This window comes from Stegodyphus dumicola, chromosome 6 (assembly GCF_044657685.1).
Source record: "Stegodyphus dumicola isolate Sdum_Otavi_A_Nest chromosome 6, ASM4465768v1".
NCBI lineage: Eukaryota > Metazoa > Arthropoda > Arachnida > Araneae > Eresidae > Stegodyphus > Stegodyphus dumicola.
Window position 1 is genome coordinate 178,785,533 of NC_140773.1, and position 20,527 is coordinate 178,806,059.

The window sequence follows — 20,527 nt, forward strand, 5'->3', positions numbered from 1 at the left end:
GTAGTTGTTTTGCCAAGAGTATTTATACTAAGTATAATGCATATGTACAGCTAATCTGTGATTGGTTAATTTTAGGTTGTTATGTAACATGGAAAGATCTCAAATTTGGGAGAACATATGAATTTAGGAAGAAGAACATAAAATCTAGAATAGTTAATTTTGAGGTCGCCAATTGTTTCTTTAGCAGCCATCGTATTTTGTTATATTTTACACACATATATACTAAGAATTGCAAAAGCCCGAAAAGTACAAAGTCCTAAATCCGGACGTTCATTATCCGGACATAAAAACCACCAACTTTTTCTCATAGGCTTTACGCATCCGAATTTGATGCCCCCCTCCACGCATAATAAAACATCTGGAGAGTTCCGATTTTTAATTTCACTTTGACACTAAATAAAGTACCTTGTTATTGAAGAAACAATCATTTCAGCATAAATTTGTGCGATCAATAAATTGTCTCTGTTGCTGCATATCAGCTTGGCACACATCTCAAACCGAAACATTTCACATAGATACATCGCTGATCTGACGCCAACTCATTATTTATTATACTTTCCTTTCATCATGACAACATTGACAACTTGAGTAATGACTCATGTAGTGATGCCTAAACAATTTTTTTATGTTAGCAATTGAATAACAAAGGAGTATGGTAACCTTTTATTTTTAAATTACGATTGGCGATGATTACAGATTTAAGTTAAATGCACTAAGAAATGTTGATGAGGAAAAATTTACCAAAAATTTCTTTCCATATGCTAAAAATAGATTTTGTTGATGATACTCATACACCCAAAGATTACATTTAGAGTTCTTTGAATTAAGAACTGATTTGTTATTCACATAAACATAAAACCAGCTCCAAGGCTCATAAGGCGGCACTGAGTCGCAGAATTTAGGACTCACAAAGACTGCATAAAGCGGTAAGATACCTAGCGCCGGAAAAATTTACTAAAAATTTCTTTCCATATGCTAAAAATGGATTTTGTTGATGATACTCATAGACCCAAAGATTGAACTTAGAATTATTTGAATTAAGAACTGATTTGCTATTCACATAAACACAGAACCAGTGCCAGCGCTTGTAAGGCGGCACCGAGTCGCAGAATTTAGGACCCACAGAGACTGCATCAGGCAGTAAGATATCTGGCACCGACCCTTAATAAGGCTTAAGTATATGTGAGAATTTATTTATTTAGAACTCTGATAAGCTTTAAGCATGTGCAAGAAATAGACATAAGTATAATAAATAACTAAACTAATACAATTCAAGCTTAATTGTCTCTGTGCACGATAGAAGCAAGATAAGATTTAATAGAACAACTTGTCGTTAGTCGCCAAGCTCATGATGCATAGCCAAATATGTATTCTGAACGATAGCTGATTTGGTGATGATAGGCACGAATTTTAAAGGTTTACGAATATCGCAAAACAGAGGTGAAATTTTCCAATTAATGGATTTTGTAAAGAAATTTGGAAAAGCGGCAATAAGTGAAAATGATATAAAAAAAGTTTTTGATTGTGATGAGAATGCTTCTCAATGATCAATCAATTAATGAATGGCGAAATCTGTAGCATGGTTCTAGATCCAGAAAATACTGCTACCGGTAGTGAAGAAAGGAACAGAGAAGTTACTGAAAAAGAAAAAATTTCAATTGCCAAGTTAGTCAGAATTCTGGACACAACAGTTACAGGACTTCAACAATGTAACTAAACAAGAGATTGTATCTGTCTACAGAATTAAAGGGAAAGTATTAACACAAAAAATGAAGCAACTTAAACAAATTACATCGAAAGAAATGTTTAATAAGGTACACAAAAAAATATCAAGTTTTTTTTTTTTTTTTTTTTTTTTTTTTTGTAAATTTTAATACCCTTTAGATCATAAATACTTCATTATTTTATAAATCATGATTTCATATTTTTAGTTTTATAATTTCTACATGCCATTTTACTAGATTTAAACTGGTGATCAAATATCCGAAAAAATCCCAAATCCGGACTCGCCGGGACTTCGCCGACTCCGGATTTCGTACTGCATATAAAACTTGAATATATAATATAAGACATTAGAACAATTTTATTAGTTATACTTATGGAAGTATTTCTCTTTTTTTTCGGGGGGGGGGAGAAGTCAGGACCAAACTTATAAATGGACCACCTTACTCTTGTCCACTTCAAAAACAAAAGAAAATGTATAGTTGTTTCTAATAAATTCAAGGCTACTAGAGTTTGGATAATCTTTATCTTACAACCTAAAAATAAAATATATGTTGGTACCCATTTTGATGATATGGATGAGCCTGTTGATTCTCGCACAGTTGCAAAATTGTTTAGGTGTATGCTGGTACACTTACATCGGAAATCGGCATATACATTAAGTCGATTTCGGTACCTTGTTTTCATTTGAGTAAGTGATGAAAATTATTCTCACACAGATGCGTGAAAGAAAACTGAATTAAAGTTTTTAATTACAGTTTTAATTTATTAATTTTAACCATTACAGTGTTTCACTATACTCTTGTTACACTACTAATGAGGTCCAGTTTTATTTTAACTCCTGTGTAAGTTGAATTAGCAGTTTTTTTATTTTCAATATCAGAATGAACTCATGAAAGTTCCTAACATTTACCACTTGGAAAACAGATTTTAAAGTGTGACCCCAGAGTTTTGAGATATGAATATATGTCACTGCATAATGCTTTTCCAATAATGATATCATTTCCTACTAAAAATGATTGTCTGGATGAAAATTGTCAAATATTTCTCTGTTTTACACAACTAATCCACAAACAAAATTTCCTCTCCAACCCCTTTATTTTTTCATGGGCATTGATTGAAAACAGTAAACAATTACCTTGTAGATAGAGATTTAGTTCATTTAGTTTTGTGAACACATCTGAAACATATGCCACATCACCAGCAAGAAATGATATAAAATCTTCATTAATTTTGCTTATAAAGAAATGATACAAAATCTTTATTAATTTTGCTTACAAGTTCAAAAAGCTTTGTTAGTATCCTACCCTGTGAAAGCCAGCAAACTTCAGCATGAAGAAGAAGCTATTTGTGCTTGCTACCCATGTCATCAGAAAATTATGAAAATAATCTGCTACTCAGATACAGCCTTAATAAAGTTAATTATTAACATGGTTTTGAACTTAAATGACATGCCTTTGGCCTTCAGACCTTGACTATGAATAGAACAATCCAGGGTATAAGTAATATTAGGTGCTACATATCTAACTTTAGCTACAATGCCACTACACACATCAGCAAGCACTCGAGTCCCATTCAAACAAAAACTGGTACTTGTGTATTAGTGCAGCCACCTTGGTGTAGTCTGGTGATTTTTTACAAAAGAAGAAGTTGATTCAGTGAATTTTCAAATTGCTAAAAGAACTGTTATGTGCATGGTTAACACAGTTTGGCGACTTCTACTACAGTGGTTGCAATAATACATAAGCACCCAAAAGCCAATATATTTTTCCAAATAATTTCATGCTTTTGTACACAGTCATTTAGAACTTTAAAAATTTTTTAACTTTAGTAGTACAGGCAAATACCAAAAATTCGCCGACCTGAAATCCGCCAACTCCTGAAATCCACATTGCCTCTTAAAATATAAACATTCTTTTTTTATAGGTTTCAGAAACCGAAACACTGAGTACGAAACATCAAAGAAAAAATACTTACCAAATAATAATGAGTCATGACGGAAATACCAAATTATTGACATCATAATAAAAAAATTTTTTCCCTCTAATCTGCATCGAGGTAAAAAAGCAGACGATTCACTCAACTCTTCTTTCAAGTTCACGATTCACATTGTTGTATTTTCTGAGCTTTGTTATTTCACGAGATTATTTAGTGCTGCATTTTTTTATCTGGATATTTTGTGGATAAATTAAGAATAGTTTAAATTTCAGCCCTTTTTAATACAATGACAGATAAGAAACATACTCATGATTTTACTGCTTGCAATGTTGAAAAACGTAAACACGTTGCATTGACAGTAATGCAAAGAGTGCAAATTCTGCAAAAGATGGAAGCAGGTTCCACTCCTCGGTTTATAGCAGAATCGTATGGAATTGCGACACGATTGTGTATGATATACGGAAAAATAAAGAAAAGCTGTTGAAATTTTACAGCAACAGTGATTCTAACACCTAAATCCGAAAACAGAAATCTTTGCATGAGGCGAAATTGGCAAACCTGGATGCATTGTACATGTAATACAATGAATAATATAATCAATTTATATATTTAATAATAATTTAACACATATAATAAATTATTGCAATAATGTATATAATAATTTAATTAAATGTATCTAGTACACCTTATTTATTTTGCACTTTGAGTCTGAATATTATATATCTTTTCTGTTCTGAAATCCGCAAAATCCTAAAATCCGCACAACCTCTAGTCCCAAGCTTTGCGGATTTCTGGACTTCTACTGTAGTAGAAATTGGCAAATCTTCGAAAAAAGACATCTTTATGAATGTCATTCTTAAACCCATACCTGACAAAATACTATGGTCATAATGTTTTAAATCCACCTTCTGTGTTGAGATTTGAGTTGGAAGTCCATTGGTACGACAATCAGTAATCAAATTTCATAAAACATTCAATCTTGCATGGGGAAGTGATAGATGATTGCCATGTGTAATTTCCAAACTTAGAAATTTTCAATTATAGAATTCATTTCAGCTATATGAATTTTATTTTTTTGCCACAAGGCAGGCTTCAAGAACACTGACTCATGATATAAAATCTTAAAAACTTGATATCAGCATATGGCTGTTAAAAAATATTATGTATACCATTTTAAAATCATGCAGGGCTAAACCAACAATTTGTTACACTGATATGCAATATCCTGACATGATTTTAAAAATAAATCAGCCACAACTGTGCCATAAAAAATAACATGAATAGTCAAATTACCAGGTCATGTTGACAGCAAATTCATAGAATGACTTTATATAAAAAATGGAAAGAATAGGCAACAATTATAATTCTGCATCAGTAATTTTTTTCCTTAAACGTTTCTAAAATAATACTTTTTTTTATGAAATGATCTGTATAAATTAGGCATGGCTTATTTGAAAATTAGCTAGATTGACATATACAAAAAAACTCAACCACAAAAAGTCAACACTAACGGCTTTAACTGTCATACACTAATTAACATGTCTCCCCTTGAAGGAAAAAAGAAAGAAAATATTTATAAAAAAATTTGAAAGCTTTTCAGGTTTTACATTATGCCCAAAGGTGCCTTTTTTTAACCTTTTATGTGTTATCTTTATTTATTAAATACCATGTTCTTCGAACTTAAACCATCAAATTTAGTTCAACAGGAATATCGCAAAATAATTTTAAAATGAGCATATCATTAGAATTTCTCATACACAGTCTTGTCTTGTTTGATGGCTTAAGGAACCACTGTTTTATCACAGTGCGAGAAACATACATACATTTATGCAGATTCTTCATTATTTAGTTTCTTTAAATATAACAACAGAGCTCTAATATTTGGTGGCAACAACTTGAAAACAAAATGAAATTAATAGTCCTTCTTTGCAAATTGCCCCTTTGGACTAAAAACAAACTTATAGGGTAAGAAATAGAAAAAGAAAGTTTGTAAAACATGAATTTAAAAATGGGAGGGAAGGAGGCAGAATACAGTAATACCTCCCAGAAGGGACATAATCTCTGCCCCTTTGAATAGGGACCTTAATGTCTTATTAAGAGACATTCTATATAAGAGACATTGAAAATCAGTTTCAAAAATAAGATATAATTACAGAAATAAATAAAAATAGAAAAACTCTTTGTTAGTAACCTTTTGAGGTTTGAAAGGCAAATTTGTGCTCAGTGAAAGATAGTTTTGTGACAAAGGAACAATAAAATGAAAAGTTAATCCTTCTCTTTTGGAAACAGTTTTTCAGTTGGGAAAAGGGGATTAATACATTGGGAAAAAGCAAATTGTAGTGCAGTCAAAAGTATATTTCACATTCATAGAATTCTAAATCTAGTTATTCCTGCTACAGTTCTCAGTAGGGAGAAGAAAACAATGTCAGCAAGCTATAAGGCAATCCATGGTAGGACCAATGGGAAAGAAAGCATGGTAAGAGGACTAGGTCAGCTGCCAAGGAACAGGAATCTCAGAATGTGACATAGCGAAAATTTCTATCATTCTTAGTTCTTGCTAGGACTGGGGAGCCAAAGAAGTGCAGTTTCGTACTTGTGTGTTATTTTTTACATATGTTATTTATCATGGCTTTAAAGAGGAAAAGATCAACATTAAAATATAAAGTTGATTTAATTCATGTAGCAGAAACTGAAAAGCCTGAGAGATTTATGGCAGAAATTTGGAATAAGTAAAAACTTCGTAAAGGATAGAGAATAAATAAAATTACTATAGATTACTAATTCAAATAAACATTCCAAGACTGTAAAATTTGAAAAAAAAACTGAAGTATGTGAAATTGATACATTAGTATTCAACTGGTTTTGTTTTGTAAGAGAAAACAATATTCCTGCAAGTGGAGTTTTATGGAGAAAAAGCAAAACAAGTTGTGAATACAGAACTTCAAAGCATCAAATATCAAATTGGTTAGGCAAATTTAAACAAAGACATAACATTACTTTTAAGACTATTTGTGGTGAAAGAAGATCAGTGCAGTTATATATATATAAAAACAGGGTGACTCAAAAGGTCATTGCCAAATATAACATGCTGGTCTGTCATACCATCACAAACAAGATTTACACAGGAACTTGTGTCTGAAAATGTGAACAGCAACCGCTTGACGGCAATGTTCACAGGCTTATGTGAGAGTGGGAATTGCGATCATTTCAGGCGAGGATGTTGCAGAAGGTTGAAACAGTTTACTAACTCAGTTATTTATGGACATTTTATGGAAAGAGTGTTGCTGGATCTGATGATTGACATTCCTGTAGCTACAGACTGAATCATCTGGTTTCAGCATGGAGCAATGCACATTTTAGCAGCACTATGTGGGAATACCTCAACATATCTTGATTGCTGGATTGTCAGAGGTGAACCAGTCATTAGGCCATTGCAATTCCCTGACATGACTCCGCGGAAGCAGCGGCATGTAACACACTATGGAAAGAATTTCAAACATCTTCTATAATTTAATCATGTTTTTTAATAAAAGTCATATTAATACCTCTTTCGACATCCTTTCTTTCTTCCTCTCTATGCTTGTGAACATTACTCTCTAGTGGATGCAATTCGCAGTTTTGGACAGAAGTTTCCAATGTAAATCTTGTTTGTCAATTGTATGACAAACCAATATATTAAGTTTGGCAACGACTTTTTGAGACACCCTGTTTTATATATACAGTCAAAAGTCGTTAATTCGGACACCCATAATCTGGACCTCAAAGCTAAAAACTTTCTGCGCATGTGCCGCGTTGACACATGTGCATAGGCGTTCACGCGTGCGCGTAAGACCTTTTACGTCTGCGCATATGCGTGTGCGCAAGTGCAGAATACGTTTTCGCGTGTACATTTTATGTATAACGGACGGTATAAGCTAAAATTATCTAATTATCTATTTCAGTTAATGTTGATGATTGCGTTGTTCCTTAATTTTCGAATTGGATCCGGCTTATTATTTTTTGCAGACTATAAGAGCAATACTATAAAAGTAAACTTGAACTTTCGATTATGTCAAAAAGAATTTCCGATTCTGGAGCTCCCAAAGGATCGTACAAAACGAAAGTATGTTTCGATGTCCATCAAACAAAAAGTGGAATTGCTGCAAAAAATGGATAAAGACATGAAGAATGTGACAGAGAGGTTAGTGAAAACGAAAAAATTTCGATTGACAAGTTAGTCGGTATTCTCGGCACAGCAATTAACGGGACTTGAACAGCGGAACTTTGTAACTGAACAAGAAATTATGTCTGTTTATAGAATTAAAGAGAAAGTATCACATAAAACGAAGCAACTTAAACAACTTACATTTAAAGAAATGTTTAATAAAGTAAACAAATAAATATTAAGCTTTTTTTTTTTTTTTTTTTTTTGTAAATTTTGATACCCTTTAGATCATAATTGTTCTTTATTTCATAAATTACGGTTTCATATTTTTAATTTTAGAATTTCTGCATGCCATCTTACGAGATTTAAACTGATGATCTACAATCCGGAAAAATCGATAATCCGGAATCATCGAAGTCCCGACGAGTCCGGATTAACGACTTTTGACTGTATACACATATATATATTCTTTTGTGCCCTCATTATGAGATCTCTTTCTCAGACCTGTGAATTTAAACAGATTCCGAAAAATGAATTGCTGTTCATATCAGTAGAAAAAAAAGCAAAATTATTTAGCAAGAACAACAGAAAACAAAACTTTAAAAAAAATTACAAAATTGAATTTACATTATTATAAAAACAGAGTATCAAATGAAAATTTTTTGTGGAAATTTTTGTGAAATTAAAAGGATAAGAGGAAAAAACTTGTTCTAATTCAGCTCAACTTTATTTCAACTACATTACTCTCCCACAGACAAGATTTAATGTACTGAAAATAGCATCAATATAAAATAAAACTTTAAATTCTCAGCACGTTTAGCAAACTTCTGTAGTGGAAAAAACCAATTGGAAGAAATTAATTTTTTTAACTTAATGTATTTATAACCTAACATTATATGCACGTTTAGGTTCATCTGTATGCCTGAAATAACTTTCTTTGCTAATATATGCATAGAGGTATATATGTATGTTTTTGTACTTTTCTATAAGATCTGCTTTCACATTTGTAAGTCTTGATGGATTTTGAAACTGAATTTCAGTTCTTAACAACAATAAAAAGAGAAAATTAAAATATTTATTAATAAAGAACAGAAAACAAAATTTAATTAAATATTAAAAAACTGAAGCTACATTACCATTAACTCAATGCAACATGCTGTAAATGAATAAGAATTCTACCACACATTTCACTAGACTTTGGGCAAAAATATTTATAATTTATTTGCATTTTATAACAGAAAAGATAAAACATTTATTTCTAAATAAATCCCATTGTTATTAGTACATTTACACTCTTTAGTAGCACACTGCAGGTGCATTACTGTATCATGTACCATGTTCCACTTAATTTCCATTTTTTCCAGGTTCTTTCATTGTCCTGGAAGTAACACAATCATGCTATGTGACCATAAAAATAAGCTCAACAATAAAGAATTGCAATAACTTCAGATGAAAATAAAAAAGGAGATTGTTAAGGAAATGTTTTTAGATTAAAAAGGAGGAAGGGAGAATGATCCTTGTTCTTTGACTGAACAAAATTGTTCAAAATTCTTTAAGATGCAAAGCTTCATGTAACAATATCATCCTGATAAAACATTTGCAAGTTTTTATATACATATACATTTTCAATGACAACATTGTGTCTCATTTTGGAAACATTTTAAAAACACAAACTGATTGGAAAAAATTCTGAATGAAAACAAAGTCAAATAGCACTAAGAGACAAAGAAAAGATACTGCAGAAAGACAGTTAGCTGATGTTTTTATGAAATTCACTTCTCATCCAAACAGTAACATCTCAGCAAAATGTTCATTCTCCTTCATATGAATTAAGTAATATTAAACTAAGTTTTCATCTGCTTTATATTGTATTTTTATCTTTGTCTCAGATTTAGTGATTCTGATTGGTTTTGTGTTATGAGCTTATGCACAGAGTATGGTTGTAAAGTTTAAATAAGCAATTGTTGGTAACCCGGAAACAGATTAATCTATTTTACATTAACGCCTATGACAAAATAGTTTATGAACATTCTGGGTGAAGAGCAGTCCTCTGGAATGAATTGCATTAATGAACTGAGATCTAAATGTACATTAGTTGAATATTAGACTGCACATATAAGAAAAAGTAACCAATATCTTTATCTTTTAAATTGATATTCATTTTTCTTTAAAAAACATACCATTCATTTTCTATTTTCTTCAGCAACTTTTTTGCTTCTTCTGTATTTACGGATGGATTACCATTATTATTCCCTTTCTGATTATCAGCAGTTTTGGAACCTATTTAAAAATAATAAAATTAATTAAAATTCCAAGGTACAGCTATACAAGTACACAAAACAAACATTCTAATTTGATGTAAAAATAATAATTAATATACATTAAACAAAAGATAAATAATTTTTGTATATTAAATCAATAAAATAAATTCTGTCACATAAAATTATTATATTAAAAATCTTTGACTTTTTGCATTACAGGATAACATGTTGATCTGTTAGGTTAGTAATTTCAATAAACAAAAAACTAAAATAGAATGGCACATATTTTTTTTTTTTATTGACAATACTTACTTTCAGAATAAGATCACTATTATTAGTAACACATATAATTTAAAGATTAATAATTAAAACAACACATATAATTTAAAGATACAGGCAACAATGCCAGTTAAAATCTATTCAAATGGGATTTTGTAAGCACAAAAACAGTTTGTTCCCGTTAGTTCATTTAAAGAAAAATCAAATAATATGTTTTCACTGGAATTATCAAATTAAAAAATGTTTAATAATTACACATTTAATTACTATTATTTATCAGACAAAATATTCCCATTACATATATTGACATACATTTATAGATTAAATATACATATATAGATTACATATACACATAATATTACATATATATTTACTAAAGAAATATTGATTATATTATCTCCTAATATAAATTTAGTAGAAGTATCAAAAATGAGTGAACCCATATTTAGAAAGTTTAATTCCAAAAATTGTGTTTTAAAGTAACTTGAATGTAAATTATTTAAAATGTTTTACGGGGACTTGAATTAAATCATGAATAACAAAATTTCAAACTTTGAAAAAGAAATTAAACTAAAAGCAAATAATTATTGCTATTGATCAGAAATTAGTTGACTTTTCAAGGGGAACAAACCAACTCCCGTTCAATTAACAATAATTAATAAATACGAAGGTGCTTTGTCTTTTACTCAAGTAAGAATGGTTATGCCAAATTGGCAAATTAAGTTAAGCCAAATAGTTCCGTGAAGTGATGGGATTTAGAACCAAAGTAGAGTACCAAAGAACTCATTCTGAATTAAGCATTTTCGCTAATACAAATTTTGAGTAAAAAGCAATTTATGTAGTAAAATTTATAAAATAATTGAGTAAATGTCCACCGACACCTTCACTTTTATGCATGTTAATTCAAAACTATTTGTATAAAAATTAAACAGTGTTAATCTTAATTGGAATTATGAAATAGAACTCAAAGTAATCGAAATAAATACGTATTAGAAAATTAAGAGAGGCTCATTTTTTTAGTAACAGCATAAGAAAAGTCTGAAAACAATTAGCTTTTTATATTATAATTGTTTTCAGGCTTTTCTTATGCTCTATTTCATAATTTCTACTATTTCATAATCTTTAGTCTATCAAACAGCTCGTTGACAGTGAAAATTACTTTTTTCCTTTTATAAATTTCTTCCTCGTTCCAACACAACAATTAGCCAGAAATTAACTAATTTCCATTCACTATTTAGTATATTCAAAATTTTAACAGACGTTTTCACTCACATAAGAACTCCTCAACAAACGTCCCTCAAGCATTCCTAGTCCCTCCCATGTCCCATAAATTATTTCTCACAAGTTTCGCCGCCTGATATAATTCAAAGTATCCCCGCTGCCAATAACGGAATTTCGAACACACACCCCTTCTGAGTAAGACAACACTTTACCGACATCCCACTAGAAAGAACCCAAGTTAATTAATGCATTTTCTGGCCTTTTATATTTTCATGTACATTTCACAAATTTTTTATTATATATATATATATATATATATATTAATTTTTCAATTTTTATTATTTGATTTGTTTTTGCAAAGATAGCATTATGTTTCTTAATTTTCTAATGTTTATTTCAATTACTTTGAGTTCTATTTCATAATTCTAATTAAGATTAACACTTTAATTTTTATACAAATAGTTTTGAATTAGCATGCATAAAAGCGAAGGTGTTGGGGAACATTTACTCAAGTATTTTATAAATTTTACTACATAAATTGCTTTTTACTCAAAATTTGTATTAGCGAAAATGCTTAATTCAGAATGAATTCTTTGGTACTCTACTTTGGTTCTAAATCCCATCACTTCACGGAACAATTTGGCTTAACTTAATTTGCCAATTAAGCCAATCATAACCATGCTTACTTGAGTAAAAGACAAAGCACCTTTGTATTTCTTAATTATTGCTCATTGAACGGGAGTTGGTTTGTTCCCCTTGAAATGTCAACTAATTTCCGATCAATAGCGATAATTACTTGCTTTTAATTTAATTTCTTTTTCAAAGTTTGAAATTTTGTTATTCATGATTTAATCATGATTGCTATTCATGATTTAATTCATAGTCATGATAATAATAGTCATGATTTTGTTATTCATGATTTAAGTCTCCGTAAAACATTTTTAATAATTTACATTCAAGTTACTTTAAAACACAATTTTCGGAATTAAACTTCCTACATATGGGTTCACTCAGTTTTGATACTTCTACTAAATTTATATTATGAGATACTATAATCAATATTCCTTTAATAAATAAATTATTATTACCTTATTTTGCAGCTATTGCGCAAGTATTAGAAAAACTTGTTTTTGAACTAAGTGAATTTATGATCATACAACATAATATTACATATACATATATAGATTATTCCAACATTTTCTTCACACTGGCAATTAAGTGATGACTTAAGAAATGTTTAAAATGAATGTTCTTGAATGTTATCTTTCATTTCTGATCTAATTTCCTAGGAATTTTTTTTAATTGCTGCTGTTTTGTTTTGTCTTAATGCATTTGCATTTAGCCTATTAAAATAAAAAAAAAATACTTACTAAAATTACTAAAAGTTACATTATGCTAATCTGAAACTGTTGAAAAAAAAAAAGGTATCTACAATTCTACTGACACACAACATAAAATACAATGTGAAAAATAAGGCACGATTCATACTTATGTTTATATTATCATAATTTTAAAAATATTTATGAATTAGAAGCATTTGAGCATTGTTATATATGTATATATCAAACAGGTTGTCAATGTGATCGATGATGATCAACAGGTTGACCCAAATATGCACTGGCAACTGATTGGCATAATCAAGACCCAACTAATTATAGAAAATGTCTTAATAAAACCCATAATTAATTTTTTATTGATATAAAACTGCATCATACAAAACCCAATCTTATTAAAAACACATGGGTGCATTATATTTTGGGATTTAAAGTCATCTGAGAGAAATATCCCAAAATAAAAATTGTTACTAAATCAAATTACTGTATTTTCTCTCTTCTTACTTGTAGAAGCAGGCTTTAGTCATGTGACTAATTTACTATGGAAAACAAGAAACAGGTTGACTGTTTTTCAGCAAGGTGATTTAAGAATTAAATTAACCAACTTTATGTCAAATATTAAAAAAACTTAACAATACAAGTGCAGACATCACATTAATTAAAAAACTTTTGTGCAACAGAGTCCGATTTTTATTTTAAAATATTCGCTTATATTTATAAAATTAAAAATAATATTTACAAAAAATATAATGTAGGGGAAAATGACTGGTTATAAGCTATGTACATTCTGAAAGTTTACAATTTCTTCTAATAAAGACAATAATAGCTGGTTGCATAAAGTCTATCTGCTTGATAAATATCTTGAAAATAAAGATATTAATCAAATGCATTGCTTACCCAACATATTTATCAGATATCAGTTCTGTTGAACATGTCCAAAATGTTTTAGGACATCATAATTGCAGAAATTCATTATGAACAATCACGTTTAAGCTTTTGATGGGTTACCAAGCATTATAAACAATCACATTAAGAAATTATTTACATTCTTAAACAGCATTCACAAATACAAGAAAATTAAACTGGTTGCATTAAAAAAATTCATAGCACTACAAATGAAAATCTCCAAACCAGATGTTAATACCGTAACTCTTTTTTTGAATAATAGAGTTTAAATGGCAAGATACGAAGCACGTATTTCTAGCTATAAAATAAAGCATAATAAAATAAATACCTTTGGATATAAATAAAGTAATAGACCAGTAAAAAATGTTGCAAAGTATTGCAACAATGGTAGTCCCATCTAAAAATGATGTAATATTATTCATCATATCCCTTTTGAAAGGTATAAATCACAGCCATATGGAGAAAACCGAATAATTAATCACTGTTTACTTTTTGCCAACACAATCATTAAAAATTCTTCTCATTTTCATATCCTATCCTAAATACTTCACCTTTCAAAATAAACAAATAAACCAAACCTTTCAAAATAAACAAATAAAGAGAAACATCATTTTTAACTGCTGCATGTATTTTTTCAGCAAAAGTTAATTATTATTCAGTGAGAAATATAAGCCAAAAATCCTTTATATATATTATGAAAAAATGCTTCCCTTACTAGAAAAACTCTTTTTATGGCCTTTTACATACACACATACTTTTCTGGTTTTTAACCAATGCTAATTAACTCACAGTTTAGTAAACTGAAAATTGCAAACAAATTTGTTAGCATTTTACAATGGATGAATGAATCTTGACCTACCTATCACAAATTCACATTTAACTGTAATCTCATACAACATGAGGAGTGCTGTATAAGTATGAAATATATAAATATACATTATGATAGACTTGCATTACTTCTTTTGGTTAGTAAAAGAAAACTCAAAGAGGGTTTTTCACTTTTATGGAAAAAAGTGCAAAGCAAAAAGCAGGGTTTTTAACATGAAGATAGAAAAAATTATAACTAATTATTTTAAAGCATACAGGTTTAGGGTGGATTTTGCAAGACCTTTTGATTGTCTGCAAAGAAAAAAAGAAGGAAAAAATGTGTCAGTCTCAATAGCAAAGCACATTATCTTACTCCAAACCTTTTACAAGAGAAAAAGCAAAGATAAATCTAAAATTTTGACTTTGGATCCAATAGGCTGAGTGGCTGAATGCATAAAGATCACAAAATAATGGCAGTTTTCAAAAAAGGGCTAGCTACAAGATTTGTTTTTGTGGTTTCATGCACAATGTGAATATAAATCAGTTTCTCCCCAAACACATTCCTCCTTTTAAGCAGATATGGCTTTGCAATATTCAAAAGACCTGAACCAACCACTGGGTCAGGTGGCTGAAAACTTATAGATACAAATAATAATAAGATATTAATACTTAATTCTTGTCTTCTTTTATATAGTAGAACTCTCATTACCAATTGTACACTGGTTTAGGACACCACTGTCATGGGTACCACCTTCACTGCTAATGTGCCTACTCTCTTGCAATTTTGGAAGGCAAAAAATGTTTTTAAAGCCTTTTTCTATGCAAATGAATAGGTTCCCTTCCCCTTATGCTATTTTGGCAGACAAAAGTTTTCACAGCTTTGTTATTGACCAATGACAGAAATCTGTTCTTGGGATAAAATGAAATACACAAACCTTCTCTCATTTCTTCTTGTATATCCTCTTGTGGCCATTGTGATGCAAAATGAGTACCTAAAGGAGGTATGCTTTGATATTCATCATCATTCTTATGAGAGCTTATCCATTCTTCCAAAGCCTGGTATAAAAAAATTAAAATGAAAAAAAAATAAATAAATAAATAAATAAAATAAAGGTTTTTCAGATAAACTTATTTTTAGGATAAGAAAAGGGGAAAACATTTAAAAGCTCAATTGATTTCGTTAACAAAATACTAGCAATTATCTTCAAAACAGGTGTGTGAATATTTTGATCCTTAAGGGGAGTCATCACTTTTGTGCAACACAAAAAGTGAAAATTTTGACTGATTTTCGAGTTTTAATAAGTCAAATTGTTATGGTCATAGATATATGAAATTTTCAGTGTGTTATCGCTATACATATATGATTAGGGTCCTTGATTTATTTTACTAATAGTGTATAAGAATTTGTTTTATAAAGAAAAAACAAACTGTACTTTTCGAAAATTTAAAATTTGTACTGAAGCACTGCGTGCAAACTGACAGTAATACAAATTTAGTTACAGTAATAATTTTTACAATTTTGTGATGGAACATCATTAGGTATGATTCTTCACCTATTTAAATTTTAAAATATCAAAGAATATTAACACCATTAGAATAAGATCTTAGAAAACAGAAAAAGCATTAATAAAATTTTAAGTAAAGTTATATAAATACTTAAAAAAAAATTTTTAGAAGAAAAAGGTAGGTGCATTTTTTCAGCAATATCATCATGCAAGAACCCTGAAATTTTAAAATCAATAGCTATGATACACTTTTTTAAAAGAATGCGCACAAGTATGAAGATCACCATTTTGAGAAAAACGGTTTTAAAGTTAAAAGGTTCAAAATTTTCAATATATTTTCTCTCGGATAACACTAAAACAGTTTAAAACTGCCCAGCTGCATACACCATACCCTCCTGTTCTTCAATAGCTGTTACTGCAACCAAGTTTGGCTCTTTTTCTTGCTCTGCGAGCATCTATTGTCAGACATCTCTGCCTTATTTTGGCTTACTGAATACGACATTGATCAGTGTCTGTTGCAAACTTGATTGCATTATCATCAATTCGGTATCCAAGTTCATTCATAGTATGCAATTGCCCAGCTTGACCATCGTTATATATAACAACTGCCTCATTCATTGCTGTCTTAATAATATTATAATCACACCCAGAATTTTTAGTAAACAATTTCCAAATCAAAGCATTCAACGATTCATTTGAGTTCTGTGTATGTCCTCCTAAACACTTTTTAGTAATAATGGCATGCTAATATCTTTAAATATATCTTTGATAGCATCCATTACAGATGGTGGAAATGAATTTTTAATGTTTTTCGATTTCAGATTTTCACTCGCACTTGCTGTTTAGTATGTACACCCTGAATACTCCCCTGTTGGACAAAAATTGTGAGTAGGTTCCATGTTGGTTGAACATTTGTAGTAAAATATTGCGCATACTGCTTTCTGCATATCTTTTACAGAACTGCAATGTTTTCTAGTAGCATTTCCATAATAAATTGTCAATTGATTTATAATATCATCTGTAAGGCGACCTTTTCCACTAAGAGTTTTACTGTCACTAAGTTTCCTCCCCATCATTTTGTACTTTCTCTTTCATAATTTAGTGGCCATTCTTTTCTGAATGTGTCCGACACATTCAATTTTACCAAAGTACATGATGTTAACAGTAAAAATTAAAGCAATCTACGAGTGAACATTCGTAAGCAGCTGCGCGTACAATTGTAAAAAAATGTCAGGTGATGATATAAATGCCCAATCTGGCAATATTTATCTCAGAATCGTTTCCTTTATTTCATAATTTTTAAGGTTTTAATTCGAATATTGTAACGCCGTTTGTTTTAACAGATTCAGAAATGTTTGCAATTTCTAAATATGCGAAAAAATAAAATTCACTTTTTTGAATGTGTACAGGTGATGACTAAACCATATAGAAAATATTTAAATACAGCAGAAAAGTTTTACACTATGTTTAAAAAAAAAAAACTCAGTTTAAAAATTACTCAGTACCTATTACCTAATGGAAAACATTGGTAACAGTTCATGAAATGACACCTCACTTCTAGGGGATAAAATGCTGATAGTTGATATTACAAACCAGTGGTCTTCAAACTTTGTCAACTCACGGAACCCACAAAAGTATAAAGTACTTTTGGGGAACCCCATCCTACCCTTTGAAAAATATATCTTAAAATAATATTTAAAGCTTTATCTTAAAATAATATTTAAAGCATATCAATACGTTATAAGTACTTTATGTAAAAACAAAAGAAAAATATTATATATTAAAAAATTTTAACATAAAATTAAAGAATTTACTCATTAACTGCATTGGTGCTCCAGGCACACCCCCTTGCATCATATTTCATGTAGGGGTGTGCCTGCATTTTTTTACACAAACTGTGGAAGTTTAACTCTATATGATTGGTGTTATATGCAGTCACATTTCACATCCTGCATTTAATTTGTTTCTATATTTTGTTTTGGTCGTCATATACATTTAGAAAGGCTTTTCACTTTAATGCGTTGTTCCAAATGGCATTCAAATGTTGTGTGAGAAACATTTTTGAACATATCAACTGAACAATCGAAACAATGGATCTACTCTAGCACATAAGTCACTGTTGACACTGTGTTACAAATGTTGGCAGCCCCCACAAAAAGCTTCTGATTCACTTTCATAGATAATGAAATGTATATCTATATTTTTTTCGAATTTTTTCTTTTTGAATTCTTTCTTATTTTGACTTGCAGAACTCCTAATTTTCGCAAAACACAGTTTGAACACAGCTGTATACAAATAGGATACAAAACAATAACATAAAAATTAATTATTAAGAATAATCAGGGTTTCACACACATTTGCTAAATGTGCACAGAAACACAAAATTTAAAAAAAAAAATTAATGCTTTAGACCATTGTTTCGCAACCTTTTTTGTGCTATGCCCCACCTAATCCCCTCTAAAATTTTTAAGCTCTCCCTAGCATATACCTAATTTTTAATATTTAAAAATTAAAATTTTCACGAAAGAAACTTGAATGATAGCTTTTAGGAAGAAATGACTACGAAATTTTGTGAGCAAACACAGTAAGTGAACTTTCAAAACATGGAGAACTGAAATTCAAGAAAAAACTCATTTTAGTGAAAGTGTTTTTAAGTATTAGTAATTTTTATTATTTAAATTTAGCGAGTTTCTTGTGCTTGATACACAGAATTTTTTTTTTTTTTTTTAGCAGCAAATCATTTATGGCACTAAATCCGCATTCAGCAAAATATGAAGATGGAAACGGTAACAATAGTTCTCTTGCAAATTTTGCTGCATTTGGATATCTGATTCTGGTTTCCTCACAAAGTTTTGTCATTGCTCGTTTTATATTAAATAAAGTTTCAATTGACTCATCAGTTTGCATTTCTGCGAGTTCTTCTTTTTACTGCATATTTGAAATATCAGCCAAATTCACTAGCATTGGCTGCATCATCCAAATTGGAAAATCAATTTGTTTTAAGTTACAAAATCTTTAAAATCAGCCGATAAAATTTTCAGATGATTGACAATAACAAGTATAGTGGTAGTCATGTCACAGTTTTGGAGCCAATGAGACTTTTCAAAATTTTTGTGGTAAATAGTATATGCCTGAAATAATTCAACAAAAATAATGAAACTAAATATCTTCCTTTTGCATCATAAGTTTTATTTGCTCCTTGAAGTTGTTTATTTAATGTATTTAATTTTTTAAAGATATCGGCTAAATAACTCACAATTGCCTTGTTATCATCCGTTAACAGATTTTTCATTTCAGGTTTGTCGCTTAAAAAATAACTAAGAGTATCAAATAGTTCCATAAATCTTTCCAAGCAGTTCCCTTTCGAAAGCCTTCTTACTTCAGACTTCTTCAAACTTCTTACTTCTTCAAATAACTTACTTCTTCAAATAACTTAAAAAGACGTTCACATTTGGGCCTAGCTTTAATAGCATTGATAAACTTTATAACTGAATTTAGTACTTCATTTAGAACAGGCGAAATGTTTTTAGCTACCGGGTTTTATCTATGAATAACACAATGCACAAGAAACATTTCTGGATTCTCATCTTTCATCAATTTTAAGCAACCCTTTTTCTAATTCTGTGCTTTATTTTATTTTTCAACCATCATATTAGGAGCACCATCTGCAGTACAAGATGTATTATATTTTTTATTGGTATATTCTTTATATCTAAGTAATTTTTTAGCTTACTATAAATATATTTGGAGGTAGTGGTGCTTTCTAATGATTTATAGAACATTTCTTCGGCAAAATCCCCTTTATGAATATATCTTACACAAGTTTACAAGTACGGCCTCACTGTCTCTCAAAGTTGGTTCATCCATTTCCACCGAAAATGTTCTTGTTTTCAGCTTTTCAACAAGTTGTATTTCAATATCCTCACTCATTTAATCTTTCTTCTGTAAACAGTATTGTTATTTAGTGGCATAGCTTTAACGTCTTTGTCATCTTTTTCTAGAACAGTTTTTTATGCTGATAATGATGGGTTTGATTAAATTCTCCCCTATAGTACGGCTTTTCCCAGATTAAGCGATGAGTAATGAAATTTGATAAATAGCCTCAAGAGCACGATTAACACTTGCATTATGAGCAGCAAATAGACACTTTAATATTACTCTATTTTGAAAATTTTTCCTTAAAGTGTGAAAATAATTCGAATCTGAATTAATATCAGCATTATATTTCGCCTTCAAATGTGCCTCAAGACGACCTAGTTTCATTTATTTGCTGGTAAGGCATTATCGGCATAAAAGGATAAAAGTTGATCGTTTGTGGACCGGGTATGAAACCAAATTTTAAATATGCCTCCGAATACCGACAAACGTTTTTTCTTGCTTGCACCCCTCATTTCACTAAGGGCTGAAAGA

General features: G+C 30.0%; 1 protein-coding gene across 1 annotated transcript in view; it reads right to left on the reverse strand.

Moving 5' to 3' along the window:
• The window catches only part of LOC118201686 (transcriptional adapter 3-like), a 105,479-nt gene that overhangs the window by 43,642 nt on the left and 41,310 nt on the right, over positions 1-20,527 (reverse strand). The window contains exons 6-7 of the mRNA XM_085819206.1: positions 15,548-15,668; positions 9,985-10,084 (exon numbers count right to left, since the gene is read on the reverse strand). Of these exons, the coding sequence (XP_085675332.1) occupies positions 9,985-10,084; positions 15,548-15,668 (221 nt within the window). The remainder of the gene's footprint in view (positions 1-9,984; positions 10,085-15,547; positions 15,669-20,527) is intronic.